This window comes from Bison bison, unplaced genomic scaffold, assembly GCF_000754665.1.
Source record: "Bison bison bison isolate TAMUID 2011002044 unplaced genomic scaffold, Bison_UMD1.0 scf7180017864190, whole genome shotgun sequence".
In the NCBI taxonomy this organism is placed as follows: Eukaryota; Metazoa; Chordata; class Mammalia; order Artiodactyla; family Bovidae; genus Bison; species Bison bison.
In genome coordinates this window covers 2,555,441-2,571,691 of record NW_011494762.1, presented here as the reverse complement: position 1 = coordinate 2,571,691, position 16,251 = coordinate 2,555,441, and the positions used below count along the sequence as shown (strand labels likewise).

General features: G+C 42.0%; 1 protein-coding gene across 1 annotated transcript in view; it reads right to left on the bottom strand.

The window, feature by feature from the left end:
- Nucleotides 1-16,251, bottom strand: part of LOC104991388 (mitogen-activated protein kinase kinase kinase MLT) — a 155,398-nt gene that overhangs the window by 19,032 nt on the left and 120,115 nt on the right. Inside the window, exons 13-16 of the mRNA XM_010843839.1 lie at nt 15,155-15,185; nt 14,918-15,057; nt 11,232-11,294; nt 9,908-10,000 (exon numbers count right to left, since the gene is read on the bottom strand). Of these exons, the coding sequence (XP_010842141.1) occupies nt 9,908-10,000; nt 11,232-11,294; nt 14,918-15,057; nt 15,155-15,185 (327 nt within the window). The remainder of the gene's footprint in view (nt 1-9,907; nt 10,001-11,231; nt 11,295-14,917; nt 15,058-15,154; nt 15,186-16,251) is intronic.

Below are 16,251 nucleotides of genomic sequence, written 5' to 3'. Positions count from 1 at the left end.
TCAGGACATTTGAGGAAAAAATAGACCTCCACATTGAGCTTTCAGGCTCCAAAAATGATCTTTATCTGAAGGTTACAGACATAAAAAAATTTTTTTTAATGTATTTTTTATTGAGGTATCAGAGGATGAGATGGCTGGATGGCATCACCGATGCAATGGACATGAACTTGGGCAAACTTTGGGAGATGGTGAGGGACAGGGAGGCCTGGCATGCTGCAGTCCATGGGGTCGCAGAGAGTCAGACACAGCTGGGTGACTGAACAACATAATTTGCATACAGTAAAGTGTACAGGTTTTTAAGTGTACAGTTCAATGCATTTTAACAATTGTATACACCCATGTAATTACGCAAATGGGCTTCCCAAGTGACTCAGTGGTAAAGAATCTGCCTGCCAATCCAGGAGACTTGGATTCCATTCCTGGGTTGGGAAGATCCCCTGGAGAAGGAAATGGCAACTCACTCCAGTATTCTTGCCTCAGAAATCCCATGGACAGAGGAGCCTGGCGGGCTACAGTCCATGGGGTTGCAAGAGCCGGACATGGCTTAGAGACTAAACGATAACAAATTATCTAAACAGGTAAGATATTCCACTGCCATAGAAAATTCTCTCATGCCCTTTCCCAGCTGACATCTCCTCCACAACCAGAGGCACTCACTGTCCCAATTTCTACCACCATAGATTAATTTTGCCTGCTATAGAACTTCACAAAATTGGGATTTTATAGCGTGGAGATTTGTAGCAAGTTCACTTAGCTACACTTGGCATGCCCAGTCAAATGGAGGAGATACAGGTTTTTAAAATCCCCATGTCCTCCCTGCCCCCTTCCCCATGACCAGAGAAAAAGTAAAATCCCACTGGAGAATGCTCAAGATTCTAGCAAAGAGGCCCTTCCACCTTAAAAAAAAAAAAAAGCTTCTACTGACGACATATTTTAGAATCTAAAATACAGAGGTCGAAATAAACTTTTTAAGATTCAAGATGGGGGAAAAAGGGAAAGAGTTTCATAGCAGGCGACTGACTATTTTGAAATGTAAGAAGTCATACAAGATGAAATAAAAACACGATAGAAATGTTGGTCATGCTGGTATTAAAGTAGTAAGATGTTGATGAGTTAGGCCTCCAAAGGCTCCTTTACATGCATTGCTATTATCTCGCTCAGCTGCTGGAACCTGCTGTTTTAAAGGCAGGAGAGAAGAACATCCCATGATAGCACCTGGGTTATTTATCATTATGTATAACCCTGCTACACTCTATTTTATTATGCTGCCTTTAAAAGGAAGATAATGCAAGTATGGTTAATTTGCCTCTCTTCTTTATCTATACAGTGTCGTGACCCATCACAGCTTTGTCCCACGAGATTTGTTTTTCAACCCCAAAGAAATCCACAAGAAACTCTCCCTAAAAATTCCATTAATAACCTCTTTCAGCGCATATAGGTTGCAGGGTCTGGAACTAAGAATGTTTTAATCTCTCCAGCAAAACAATGTCTCATAATGATGTACAGGACTATTGCTGTACTGATGAAGAATCATACATAATTCAGCACCTTTCACTTGGCACCACTGTGATGTCCTCATTAGCCGTGGCTCACAGTGTCTGTCAGATGGTGTCCATGCGAACGCAGGCATTATATTGTCTTTGAGATGTGCAGCTGCTTCCATGACACTGCCAGTATATAAAAACATGACGCCAGTTTGTTTTATTTAGTGCTAAACCTTCCAGTTTGTAAAAACAAGGCTGACACAGAGCCTGACATGAGGCAGTGAAAATAATTAGCTCTCATTTTCTCAGCCTCCTATTTCCTTCTCCCTGCTGTGTTCTCTTTCCACTAAACCACCACATGTCAGTCGAAATGGGAGGCAATTAGTGGGCTCATTTCAGTCCCCACAACTGTGCTGAAAAGAAAGTATTTATGATGGCACAATGAACAGCTGAAAGATTAAATAACATTTGCCTTTTGAAAAGAAAATGACTTCTAGCTAAATGGGCAATTTTTGATTATTCTCAAACAAGCTTAGAGTAGTTGGTTTTTAAAATACAAGAAAGGAAAATGAGTCATTTTTAGGTGAAAGAATCAAATAAAACTTGACACAGTAATGCAAATAACTGATGTTTTATTGCAAAATATGTAAATGCGTTATACCCTTAACAATGGCTTGTGTCTAAGGTCAGGGCAGACCAGTGCCAACTAGACACCACTGGAGATAAGGTTGTTCTATTGCCTTTTGGGGGGTTTTTATTTGAGTTATGGGTGGAAAAAAGACTTTAGGGATGGTGCTAAAATAAAGTGAGAAGTCAAGTGAGGTATACTTTAGTATGATGCACTATATACTTGACTACCTAAAATGGCTCAGATGTTAGCTGACATATTTGGAAAAGGCTTTTTTATTTACTTATTTTTAAACTGTATTTGAAATTGGAAGGTACTAAGTATTCATCTTGGAAAAAAAGAATGGTAAATCTTCTTATTGATTTTTTAATAATTAAGAATCTATTCTGTCTCCAACTGAGTTTCTTAACCAATACAGAAAGTGGTCTGACTTACCTAATTACTGCTTAAATTGTTAATACTACAGAATGGGCTGCAAATAAACTTTTACCCAGGACTTTTACTCAAAATACAAAAGTATTTTACTCAAAATACAAGAAACTTTTACTCAAAATACCAAAACAGCTCTTTTACCTACTTACTTCTCCTGCCTCCTCCCATGTCTCCAGAGATGACTCCAAGAAATACATTTTTTTTCTTTTTTCTTTTATAAATACAATTTTTTGAAAAAAGAAATAACAAGATTGTCCCAGTTAGTAGGCATTACTTATTCTCAGTTCACATCTTAATGTTGATGTGGTTGTCATAGATCTTTGATTTTCCAACATAGTTCTTTTAATTTGACTTCAAATAATCTGTCCTTTTACAGTTGATTATTTCCAAGATCTAAATTTTGGTTCAGGATACACAAGTCACTGTGAGTTATGGAGGCCTTCTCTCTGCAGATCCACAGAGACTTTTCCAAACCTGCTTCTAAAAGCAAAGATCTCTGTTATTATCAACAACTGTGCCTGTCATCATGGAGTTGCCAATAGTGGCTGTTAGAGCCATTTTAAAAGGCAGTCACAAATTTAAGTTTTGTTTTTCTGTTTCTATAATTATATTCTTACTTTTTACAAACTCAAATCCTAAGGTATGATTCATACACTATGGTCAGTGTAGCTGTACGAGCCAACAGCCACCCAAGGGGATCTAAGCCAACAGTTGGGTTCATGGGGAGCTTGGAGCTCTCTGAGCTAACTACACGTTTTAATATAGCTGGAAACCAGCAGTAATATGTTTGTGATTTATTTAAACCTATGTTTCATCATGCATGCTTCCTTGCTACTCATGATTTTGAAAGGACCACATAATCTTGATCAAGAAGACTAAGAGTGACCCAGTCTGTGCTGGGGCCAGGCCTCATGAGCTGATTACTTTCATCTCTTTCCAACTTTGAGTTCGGTGATGTCAGATTGGCAATTTGAATTTGGCTATGGTAGGAGTATTGACACCATGGAAAACTGCAAACACTACAAGTCAGGGCTGTTTTCTCCATTTACTAGACATATTCTGGCACGCCATTTCTACACATGACTATCAATCCATCAGCAATGATGTCCTGGATACCTCTCCAGTTTTGTCTTAGTTCTGTAGGAGGCTGCCTGGCCTGTTTGACAAAGCATATAACCAATGCTAATTAGAAATCAGCAGCAAGTCATGTGGTCAAATTCTGAACTGTACTTGTTCCTTTGCTGTCAATTAAAACTTGTATTTCTTACAGAACCCTACCACTGCAAGCTTATATACTGAGGAGTACAAACACGTACTTGTGTACATGTATTTTATCCTCAAAAACAGTTGGTCATGGAAAATCAACTTTCATACACTGAATTTTTCATAAATGCTAGACATATCAAAGGAAGGCAAAGCGCTGCCTTTCAGTTCTTCTGAAATTACAAAAGGTGTTGGCTTTTTACTTCCTTACAAAATCCTTTTCTTTGTGCTCTATTTTATTCATGTTTATCTATCCATTTATAAAAACTCTATAATGGGGGGGGAGCCCTATTTGACACAGTTTTTGATATTTATAGTGCTTTGAGAAAGGGCCTGGAGATTCAATTAAGTTTATTAAATGCCACATTTTATAAGCAATCTAATAAAGATGTAGAAGCACAATAGTGAGTGGGAAGTATTTGTAAAAAGCAGCATTTTTAACCTACAGATGAAACAACCAGAGAAGCGAAACCGTTGACTGAATTTCCTGGGTTGGGGAGTGGGAGAAAGGGGCCAGGTGCTTACAGGGACGGGTGGAAGGGGGGAGGGGGAGGGGACGCGAATGTCTTCTACTCTGAAGGGGCCGTTAGTGCCGCTTCCACCTTTTCCAAATGTCCCTCTTGTTTTCTCTTTCTGGTTTGCTTGCCTCTTCAAATGCTGCTGGAAGCCTGTTTAATTAAGGGTCCGCTGGAGCCAAGGTGTCCTTCCCCAGGCTTCTCCCCTAAGCCCATCTCTTCTCTACCGCAGGGATCCACTTAGACTCATGGAATCCCAGCTTCAATCAGGTTTCCTCGCCCCATGGGGGAGAAAACGGACTAAGGACTCAGGAGCAAAGTCTATGACTGTCCAGCACTCACAGGAATGGATGGCTCCTCGGAGAGTCCCCTCCTAACTCTGCTTTTGAATTTTTATGACACAGAGTCTCAAAAGGAGCTCGGTGAGAAAACTGCTGGGTAATTTGATAGTTTATTCCTTGGCAATTTGAGAATCAATGCTCCTGACTGGCAAGTTGATAAGAGATATAATAAGAAACTCTATGCACCTGAATATTCCAATAAAAAGGGTGGTTGCCACCCTGGGGAGTGCATGAAGCTGCCTGAGATTCTGTAAGCTGCTTTCCTTCTGTAGCAAGTCAAAGGCCTTAGGTTACAAACACAAGGCACCTTCCACATGAAACAAAAATAGTGGTGGTTTAGTATCAAACGACCAAAAAAATGTTTGCCTTTTTACTGCCAATGCACCTATTTTGGGGACTGAATCTGATACTTTTCAAGGGCTTTCCTGGTGGCTCAGTGGTAAAGAATCTGCCTGCAGTGCAGGAGCTGCAGGAGACCTGGGTTCAATCCCTTAGTCGGGAAGATCCCCTGGAGGAGGGCATGGCACCCCACTCCAGTATTCTTGCCTGGAGAATTCCAGGGACAAAGGACCCTGGTGGGGGTCCCAAAGAGTTGGACATGACTAAAGTGACTTAGCATGCATGCACGCATGATACTTTTCAAAAAGAAGCAGTAAGACATGGCGGCTGAGGCCTTGGGCTGGACCTGCCCCTGACTAGGTAGGGGCTCTGGGGGAGGAGCTCTTCCTCTCCCCTCCTTCATTTCCTCCTGGTCTAATACAGGGATACTGCTCCCTGTGAGGGTGAGTTATAATGATTACACCAGAAAAATGTTTGCAGAGTACTTGCCACAGTGTCTGGGAGAGGTATGAAATAATAATAATTATCATAAGCATTTTAAGCACCTCGCCCAGGAAACCTGAGCTGAGAAAGACCCAATTTCTGCCAATACCACTGTCAACTTCGAGGCTGCCTCAATGCACAATGTTATTTAAATTGATAATTAATTTTACTCTGTAGAAATGGGTAAATGGGTGAAACTCATTCTCAACTTCTTATTAATTTAAATTGTCAGGAAAGCCTTTGGTCCAATTATTTCCCCTGCCAGGCTGTCGGAGAAAAGGAAAGGAAAAAGGATGTTGGTTTCATTGGTGGACAAATTCTTGAATCACTTACGGTGCTGGAGTCTGATGAGGGCCTGGTCATCTCGAGAGGTGGGGTCACAGTCAGGGGCTCTGACTAGCAAAGACTGAGGTCACAGTCAGGGGCTCTGACCAGCAAAGACTGACAGGTCTTACAAGGAAAGCCTTTGTTTCCTACATATATTTGTATATTGGTGGATAAGGCCATATTTCCATTGTTTCCTCTCAGTAGGCCAGTTACTGCACAACAAACCAATTTTAAGTGGTAGCTAGCTGGTGGTCCTTTTCAGAGGCAGTGGGAAAACACAGCTACTATTTTCATGATAAAGTCATTGTCATACATTATTCCCAATAGCTGCCTTTAGAACACATCTTTCATTTTAACTGTTTGGAGAGAACTTCCAAAGCCTCAATGTTCTCATTTAACTTATTCCAGTCATGGAGATGGGGGTAAAGGCTGCACCTTTTCCATAAAGATGGGCTTATGGGAACTCAGTTAATTGGAATTTTGAGGATGTCTTTTTCTCTTGGGTTCCACCTTGAAGGGTCAATGTAACAAGGTTTTCATGTGGGGAATTGAAATAGCAATTTAAAGCACATTTGTGATAAGATATTTCATAATGTTAGGATATAGCCTAGCACATAATTGGGTAATTCAGATCTGGACACTAATTTACTCGAGGATTATTTTGTGAATGTCTCCAGATGGCTTAAATATCTTGGGCCAGGAATGAGAGCAAGTACATGTTTAATATAAAGGTTATGATGAAGATGTAATTTCTTGTTTCAGCTCTATCCTCTCCTCACCCTAAGCTGGTAACACACTTTCTCTAATCAAAAATGACAATACCATGTGCCTATGCATCTCACAGAAATGCCAAGGGGGGTAAATGAGGTGACAAGGATGAAATAACTTGAGCTCTTCAGAAAGAAGGACTCTCTAAGCCTAAGTTTTAAACATTATATTCAGAAAATTATTTGCAAAGGACCATGAGCCTCTTCGAGCTCATATTCAAAACATCCCTTCCAAAAAAGCTTTTCCTGGAAATTCCCTGGAGGTCAGGGCTCCACGCTTTCACTGCTGATTGAACCCCTGGTCTGGGAACTAAGATCCTGCAAGCCACAGGTACAGCCAAAAACTGGGGCGGCGGGGAGGGGGAAGCTTTTCTTTTCTTAATTAACCTCACCCATTCCAGTTACTGCTTTATACTTTTAGCGCCTTGGTGTTACATTTGCACTGTATATTTCACTTTTCATCTATTGCATTATAATGTCATCTAGCCAGCTGCTCACCCTAGAAACCTGGGCACCATCCTGGCTCCTCCCTCAGACCTCAGCTCCAGTCTGATCAGTTCTTTGGATGCACGCACTTCCATGGCACTGTCATAGCCTCAGCTCCTGTCCCTTTTCACCTGGTTGTCTCTCTGCTACACACAGGCCTTTCTCACTCTATCCTGAGTGCTTTCTAATTCATCTGGCTCATCTGTGCTTTTGAGGGATCATTTAAAACATAAATAGAATCTCTTTTGTTCAGTCGCTGTCATGTCAGACTCTTTTGTGACGCCATGGATGATTTCCCAAGCAAGAATTACTGGAGTGGGTTGCCATTTACTTCTCCAGGGGATTTTCCTGACCCAAGGGTTGAACCTGCGTCTCCTACATTGCAGGAGGATTCTTTACCACTGAGCTACCAGGGAAGATTCTCTACGCCATGCTTAGCATTCTTCAAACTCCTTAGCTTAGCACACGAGACAGTTCTTTTCCTGTTCCCCAGTCACCCTTGTGACTTAAACTCTCACCATTCTATTCTACCCACACTATGCTAAGTTGTCCCAGAGAGAGCGAGGTTTGAGTTGTGAGCTCTCATAGAAATTAGCCCAAAGAAGAGCTGCCTGTATTCTCCCAGCTTCTAAACTTTTGTACATGCTGTCCCTTTTGCCTTCAATGTCTTCTCCCTAACCTAACAGTTCTTGATAGATTTCAAATTTTAGTTCAAGCATAAACTCTACCATGAAGATGTCAAGATCCTCCTTTGACTCCTTTCTGCACCCCTTTCAGTCTCATCCACTGTGCTTTCACTGAATGATGTGCATGATATTGTAAAAATGCATCATTCTGTATTAAAACCATTCATTGATCTTGTCTATTTTTTCCCGTAGACTATGGCTTTCTTGCAAGGCAGTGCTATACTTTTAAACTTTGCATTCTGAGCATCTAGCAGAGAGCCAGGCACACAGTAGGTCCTAGGTAAATTTCTGCTGAGTGGATGAATGAAATTATTATTCTGCATGGGTGACCAAGGATCAGCAAATAATCAAAAGTTCCAGTGACCTGAGGCCTTGTGGATAAGCAATGACTCAACAAGTCTATACTATCATGGTCAAAACCAGACTACTGTATTTGGTCTCCAATATTATTTATAGCTTCTGATTTTTACTATGTGTGTATTAACAAGTCATTTCTTTGTGAATTGAAAATAATTTTATTGGCTGAAACTACTCTTGACAAGTCTTTTTCAAGAAAATTCTTGCCCCTTCTTTTACCTCCTACAAGCCATAAAAATGTTTAAACACAGAATACTCATAAATTAAGTCCCATAGAGCTGTAGATGCCAAAGAAGGCAAATTACAATGTGCAACTTATTTATCACCAGATGGACCTGGGGTATCCACAGGCAGACTCTCAGGATTGGAAGGGCCCTTGGTTATTGCTGGAGAGGAGCTTACTCTCCTATGCCCCTTTTTAAGCTGTTTCTATCCACAGGAATGAATAGACAGTGATCCGATCACAGAGGAAGAAGAAAAGCGTTCCTACACCAGACACCTGGAGTCAGAGCAGCTTTCACTCATCCAAGTTCTGTGGCCCAAACAAGGAGCCTAAGATTTCCATTCAGCAAGAGCATCAATATACCTGCAGTGGTGCAGGTAAAACACTCTGTCAGGAGTCTAGAAAGAGTATCTTTTGAAGCCCCAGGTGAAACTAACCCCTTGCAACAATTTCCTATCATTCCCAAGCGCTGGTTCCAGGAATGGCCTGGGGTAAGCAAGGTTTAATTAGTGAGGGCCAGTGGGCCAGCTGAGCCCCACCAGCTCTCCCAAAGCAACGGGCTCAGGTAGTGAGGAGTTGTATTTACAAGGTCTCTTTGTGGCATCAAAGGAAAGGTACCAATAGTGTAGTAGTTAAGAGCTTGGTTCTGGGGTCGGAGAGGCTTGCGTTCAGATCCTTCTTCTGCTACTTGCTAGCCATGTAACCCTCGGATAAATTATTTAGCTTTTCAGATCCTTACTCTCCTTATTTGTAAAACGAGGAGAAGTAGCACTACACCTGAGTCCTGCACGCCTGGAACACAATGAGTGGTCCCTATTAGTAGACGTGATCACTATTATAGCTATTCATAGTAAAGTAATAGAAACCTATTATGATTGCAATTCACATGCCATCTAGCCCACACCATTTGCCCAGATTCTAAAAATAACATCGAGTAGCACTCCAAGTGAATGAGAATTGGTCAAAAGTCCTGCCACCCCATTTAGAGCTGATAGTTTAGGTTTCCATTTTGCCTATAGTTCCATTCTCGGTGGTGTTCTACTCTCAATATGATAAAAGTGATTTCCCTTAAAAAACAAAGAAACTGGCAGGACTTTCCTGGCAGTCCAGTGGTGAAGATTCCATGATTGAAAGGTAGGGGCCCCGGGTTTGACCCCGGTCAGGGAGCTAAGACCTCACATGTCATGGGGCATGGCCAAAAAATAAAATTAAACAACAACAAAACCCCAAAGAAACTGGAATCAATTTCTTTGTGATACCAGGAAGCACAAACAATTACTCTACTGTCTGTGCCCCCAACCTTAACCCCCTCCCTTCATCCTCCATGGTTTGCAATGAGTTTCCTTGAGGGTTTGGGTGGCTCACCCAGGACTCTTCAGCTAGATGAGAAAGATTCCTAGATTGGCTTACAGAGGCAGTTGGCAGCCTTTCAACTAAATTCTATTTTATAAAGTCTATAAATTTACTCAGAATCATGTTACCAGCTGGTAGGGGGTATATAAAACCACTGAGTTCCAGGAGAGAAAAAGAGTAAATTAGACTGAAATTTATCCAAAGGATTTAAAATGTGATTTACCTGTAGGCCAGTCCCTGGTTTCAAGTGAAAACCAAAAACAAGTTCAAGATTCACTATTTTTTCCTCATTTTCTTCTGGTTCACCTACTGAGCCCTGAAACAGAAAACCAAGCACTGTTTATTTCGTATAGTGTTTTTACTTTTACTTCTCATGTAAAGGAGATGATTTCCCAGCACTTCTTTTTCCATTCTAATCTACTGTTTAATTTCTTTTTTTTTTTTTTGATTATGCCACACATTCCAACTGCTTAAAGCAAGAGAAACGACATATTAAGCCTTTGAGAACTTTGTCAAATGATTTGTCTCATGTACTACAAACTGAATGCCAGCATCTTACATTTTTCATAATGCATCTTGTTTCTATCTTGCAGTTTTTGCCTAGAAACGTACTTTGTCCCTTCACCTTGAAAGTTTCACAACACTCAAGATATTTACACCCTATTCCCAAAGAAGAATGCAGTTCCTAGAGTATCTGCAGATGGAGGGCAAGCAGAGGAACAAAATGAACATTTGAGGGCTCAGAGATGGAAAACTGGAATGGTTAGTCAATGAGAAGAGTTCTGTGTACTTCCTGCAAGTATCTACTAATTTTATAACAAACTATGCCAATACCTTTAGACAATATTTAAAATATAATATGTTAAATATGTGGCTTCCCAGGTGATACTAGTGGTAAAGAACCCACCTACTAAGGAAGGAGACATAAGAGATGCAGTTTCAAAAAAAAAAAAAAAAGAGATGCAGTTTCGATTCCTGGGTTGGGAAGATCCCCTGGAAGAGGGCATGGCAACCTACTCCAGTATTCTTGTCTGGAGAATCCCAAGAACAGAGGAGCCTGGTGGGATACAGTCCATGGGGTCACAAAGAATCAGATACAACTGAAGTGACTTAGCACGCATGAATGTTAAATATATTAACACTAATATGTTATTCAAACAATAAAACTCCTACCCCTCAATGCAAGTAGTCATCCAGAGCTTAGCATGTGAATTCCTTCAGCAGCTTCCATGTTGGACAAAGTTCTGCAGAGCCAGGTGGGAGGCCAGAAGGCCTCACCTGCAATGTTAGCCCTTATGTCCCCAAGCTACTAAGGTGACATGTGTTGTTCTTATCATGACTATATTGTTAATATTTCAACTTGCAGGGAACAAGGGTATTCAATATATGCACATCCTAAGCTTTGCTCAAAGGGCCTTTTGTTGGACAGATATGATTAAATTTCACTTCAAACAGCAGTTCCCGACGTTGGCAAATTTAGGTGTGGATGTGGCAGGTGCGTATGTCAATAAAAGTTGCATATTCTCAGTAAGAAAAACCGTACTTACCTTAATCAGTGGTGGGAAGTGAAACAAGTTTAGGTAATCGTGGGTTAATTTCTCAATGGCTGACTGTAAAACAAAAAAAAATTATTAATGATCTGATAATGCCAAGAAAGGATTAAAATTATTGTGCACATATAAAGGCATTCTTTATTTATGTATTCCACAAAATGCCTTGGGGATGTTAATATCCAACATCTATTGAGAATAAACCTGATTGTTCAAAGTATTATAGGTAGTTTTATAATTATTGAATGGAACAGGAAGATATTTTAAAGATGTTAAATCTCAGAGTAGAAAAATAAGTAAAAGCTTTCTTCAAACACTGGTAGAGTACAGTAGTAACAAGTTAATATTCTAGGGTACAGAATGCAGTCATCACCCCAAGTAACTGTGGGAAAAACAACAAAGAACACGAATATATCACCAGAGGCTCCCTTTAGGGCTGAAACATCACTGAAGGGTTTACTGCCCTGTGTGGGCTTTTCTATGGATTTGTGTCCAAAGCTCTGTCCCCCAATGGAGCACAAAGAACTCTTAAAGGAAAGGAGGACAATTTAAATTATGATTCTTTTTCATACTCATCAGGTATAATCCAGCTTTTCTGTGAACCAAACATATCACATAGAGAGTAAAAAAAGTACCAATGTGAGAAAAATGAGATGCATTTTTTAAAGTGAAATGAAAGCCGTTTACACCTGACAATGTAATCAGCACTTATTGGATGTTTGGCTTTATTCTTTCTACACAGGCTTCCAGGCTCAATGAGGTGGGAGCCAAGACATGCTGAACAGGACAATCAAATAGCGAAAGGGTAGTGGGCAGACCGTCCACTTTCCAGTTTTATGATCTACCATCTGTGGGCTGAGAGGCTCATTCACCTAGAAGGTTTACCAAATGCCCTGCCTGCCTCAGTGGGAGAGCGGAGCATGGAGGGCACTTTCTCACCCTCAGGATCGGAGGCGTGGGGTGGTGTGTGTGTGTGTGTGTGTGTGTGTGTGTGTGTGTGTAGAGCGCTCTGACAAGGAGTAGGTGGGCTCCTCCAGGCTGGAGGTCCCTTTGTGGTATCCCATCCCGAATGGCCCAACTTGAAGGATCCTTTCTTTATCTTCATTGCCTCAAGAGTATAGGCAATATATCCCTTTCTGCATTGGCTTGGCCAAAAAGTTCATTCAGTTTTAAGTAAAAATAAAAGACTTTTCATTTTCACCAAGACTTTATTGAACAATGTATTCGCTAACCAAACTAAATTTTTGGTCAACCCAATATACATGGAATCTAAAATATGATACCAATGAACCTCTCTATGAAAACAGAAGCAGAATCACAGACATAGGGAACAGACTGGTGGTTGCCAAGGGGGTGGAGGTTGGGTGGGAGGTTGGAGTTAGCAGATGTAAGCTATTGTACGTAGAATGGATAAACAACAAGGTCTGACTGTATAGCACAGAGAACTGTATTCAATATCCTAAGATAAACCGTAATGGAAAATAATCTTTTTTTTTTCTTTTTTTAAAAAGAATATATGCAGGATGCTCCCAGACCTCCCATGGAAAGGTCTGTTTCCATGATCCTTTCCCCTTATTCTTTCCCTCTCATATAAGCTTATTTGTCAGAAGTGCCTGGGACCCCAGCTGAGATTAAGAGAGTATCATCTGTGGGCTGAGCACCCCCAACCCTTCCCCACCCCTGGGACAGCCACTGTTAACATGGCCCTGGCTTTGGCAGAGGTGGAGGGTCTGCAAACCTGACTTTTGAGACCCCCACCTCTGGGGACTGACTGTCTTTCTATGCACAAGCAGACTCTTCCAGGAGCTTGAGGGGTGTCTCCAGTCCCCGCAGATGCTGGTCACACCCTTCCTTTGAAACTCAGGACAGACACTCTACTCCCAACTGCCAAGACTCCGAATTAAAAGAAGCTGTATGTACATGTTTTATCTCGTTTCTGGGATGTAAATTGCTTAAGGGCAGGATTCTTTGTTTATTCACAGGCCCAGGACTCTGATTAGCAGGTATCCACTGTATTTGTTGAACAATAATTAGTAAGTCTGGACATTGCTTGCTTTAATGATACCAACCAGCATGGAGAGAAACTTAGACTGTCCTAGGCTGGGTCTAGGAATATTGAAATCACTGTGGCTGCAAGAGAGGCAAAGGGGAGTTGGGAGCTTCTTTTTGGCATCTGCTAAATAGGACAAGATTGACCAGATCTCTCTCTTTGAACCCTGAAACTCCTCTTTCTGTATGAGTGAAAAGAATATTTCCTACTGTGGGCCATCTAAGCCAGCGTTGCTTTTCAGGATGGATTTGCCCACAGTCATAGGTTGAGATTAAATTATTTACCAGCATTTGAGGTGTATGTGTGTGTATGAGGTTTCCTGTCCATCTTCTCAGAGGGAGCAGATGATAGGTTAAGGCTAAGCCCTCATCCAAAGGGTGCTGAGGGGCTGTAAGGATATCTTTATATGGATCCAGGGCCCATAGGATAGGAGTGGATGTGTTCTCTTTGGACCTCAGGGAAGATTTCCCTGGAAAGCCCGGTATCAGTAGCCCCAATTGAGGAAAAGGGAATGGTTGTTGGCATGTTGGTAGAGCCTTTGTCACTATGTGGATTTGGATAAGAAGTTGCTTTTTCAACATTTCCTTCTTTATTCTATCTCTCTTCTTTCTAACTCGTGCCTACCCCTCCACCCACTGACACTGGGGTTGAGGTGGTCTGGAGAGCAAATTTGATTTCCTCATAAGATCTCTCTTGAAACACACTTCTGATTAATAACAAGGTGCACACAGATGCAAGCAAGTGTGGTTTGGTTTGAGTAACTAAAAAGCAAAACATAACAAAGAAACAAAAAACCAGATCTGGTTGTTAAACTACAAAAAAAAAAAAAGCAAAACAAAAACAGAGGTTTAGCCTTGAAAGGGTTCAAAACTGAAGTTTTTGGGGGAAATGTTAGGATTTCCCGAGAAAATAAGGGATAAGAATATACATATAGTGGTGTCTGTTTGGTCAAAATTTGGGAGATTGCAGACTGAACACACAATTCCCATGGCTTTAGATGCTGTGGTGGTTCAAGCTTCACTCAGTCTACAGGCATGCTCTGGCATTGTTGGGGTCCCTAATGGATATCCAGTCTGGCCTCGAAGGAAGTCGCCTCCTACTACTGCCTGGGGCTGGCAGCTCTGCCTGCGCACACGGCCGTAGTGTGCATGACGCTTCCTCCCACACCGAGGTCTCTCCACAGGCGGTGCCTTGTTCCCAGAACACCTCCTCCCCGTGTCCTTCACCTGCTCAACACCTCCTGGTTCTTCAGCTCTCAATTCCTTCGTAACTCCTTCACAGAAGCCATTCCTCAGCCCAGCCTCACCTCTCCTTTGTGGCCTTTCTTAAAGCTGTCATGTTAATCATTTTTGCACGATCAATACCTGTCTTCTCCACTAGACCAAGGACATCCTGAGGACATGGGGAGCTATGCAGGTGTATCCAGGTGACTTCTGCTGGACCCAAAGTCCAACCCTTTCGTGTGGGAATTATGTGGAGGAAGTAGGGGTCCCAGGGGGCAGCAGCTAATGCTCAACAGTATGAAGTACGGCGCTGTGAGCATCAGCTCAGCCCCTAACACGACACATGACCCGCCCCATAGTAAGCGCTCAGTAGACATTTGCTGACGGAACAGCCTTCCTTTCTGAGGTACCTTTAAATGGATGATGTGCCCCTTGGAGATGATGCCCATGTCTTTCAAGTCTTCTTCCTCGAGAAGCAGCAGTCGCTTTCCTGTAATGTTGTTTTCCTTAAACAAGCTTGCATACACACTCATCTCTGCTGAAGAGTCACCTGAAGGGAGCGATTAGAAGACAGAATAAAATTAGACTCAATCACGTCCCCAGCAAAGTTAACTCCATGAATTAAGAAGGTAAGTTATTCCACTTGCCTTTTCTGACGAGCTGCTGAACCCAAAAATACTGTGGAAGAGAAGACACACACGGTTTTGCAGATTCATTCATGGTCAGTGGCCAGACTTAACAGTAAGACACACAGTTGTTCAATGGGTAAAATATGTTTAATTCTTGCTCAGCCACAAAGGGAAAACTGAAGACTTGCTCTTCATTGTTTTAAAGCTTCACGTTTTCAAACTGGAGATATCCCTCCCTTTGGGGATCTTGGGCCCTTGGAGGACTACTGGTTTTACTACTTATTTGAAACACATTTAAAAATCCTTTTGAGAAGATTCTTACTTATAATGCCTTTTCCATTCATGTGCCAGTGGTCCACTGGGGTGTTCAAGGTCACTGGTTTACCCAGGAATTATAAGAAAAACAGGGACCACGTGGCAGTGGACAGAAAAATGGATAATATGCATCCTCTGTTCTAGGCCTGGTCATGAAGTAGCTTTGTGGCCCAAGACACGTTAAAGCATGGAGCTTTCTACACAGAATGAGGTTCACTTGGCACGCGTAGCCCCTCACCCTACCCGGGCAAAGGCAGACAGAATGGTGGGGCCAGACCCAGTTCTCTAGGGAGCCCTTGACCCTGGAATTTTATTTAAATGGTTTGAAAACCACTCGACCTCAGAGCAAAGACTAAAAATAGCTGTTGGAGTTCAGTGCCTTTGAAAACATTTCTTATCAAATGAGACGGGCCAACTTGGCAGCAGGGGATGAAGGCATTATATCCAGGTCTGTGAACAGAGGAGATCCTAAGTCCTCTCTCGTTAAACAGGGCTGGCAGGTAATTTAGAATCCCTGGGGGCTCAGGGAACGGGAAGTAGAGGCAGCGGGTGCCAGCGTCTTCTCCCCATGGAAGCCACAGAGATGAGCTCATCTGAAAGTAGCATCACTTCAGCAGAAGACCAAGGGCAGGAAGGGATGTGCCCAGCCCCAAAACCAGACTGTCTGGTAAACCTTCCAGAGACCTTCCCAAGAGTTTCTAGTAACAAGTTAATCTTGGGGTACCAAGTCTGTTTCCTGGGGTGTGGGCCTGCTAAGGTTGGCATACAAGGTTTTTCCCCACTTTTCATTTAACAAAACC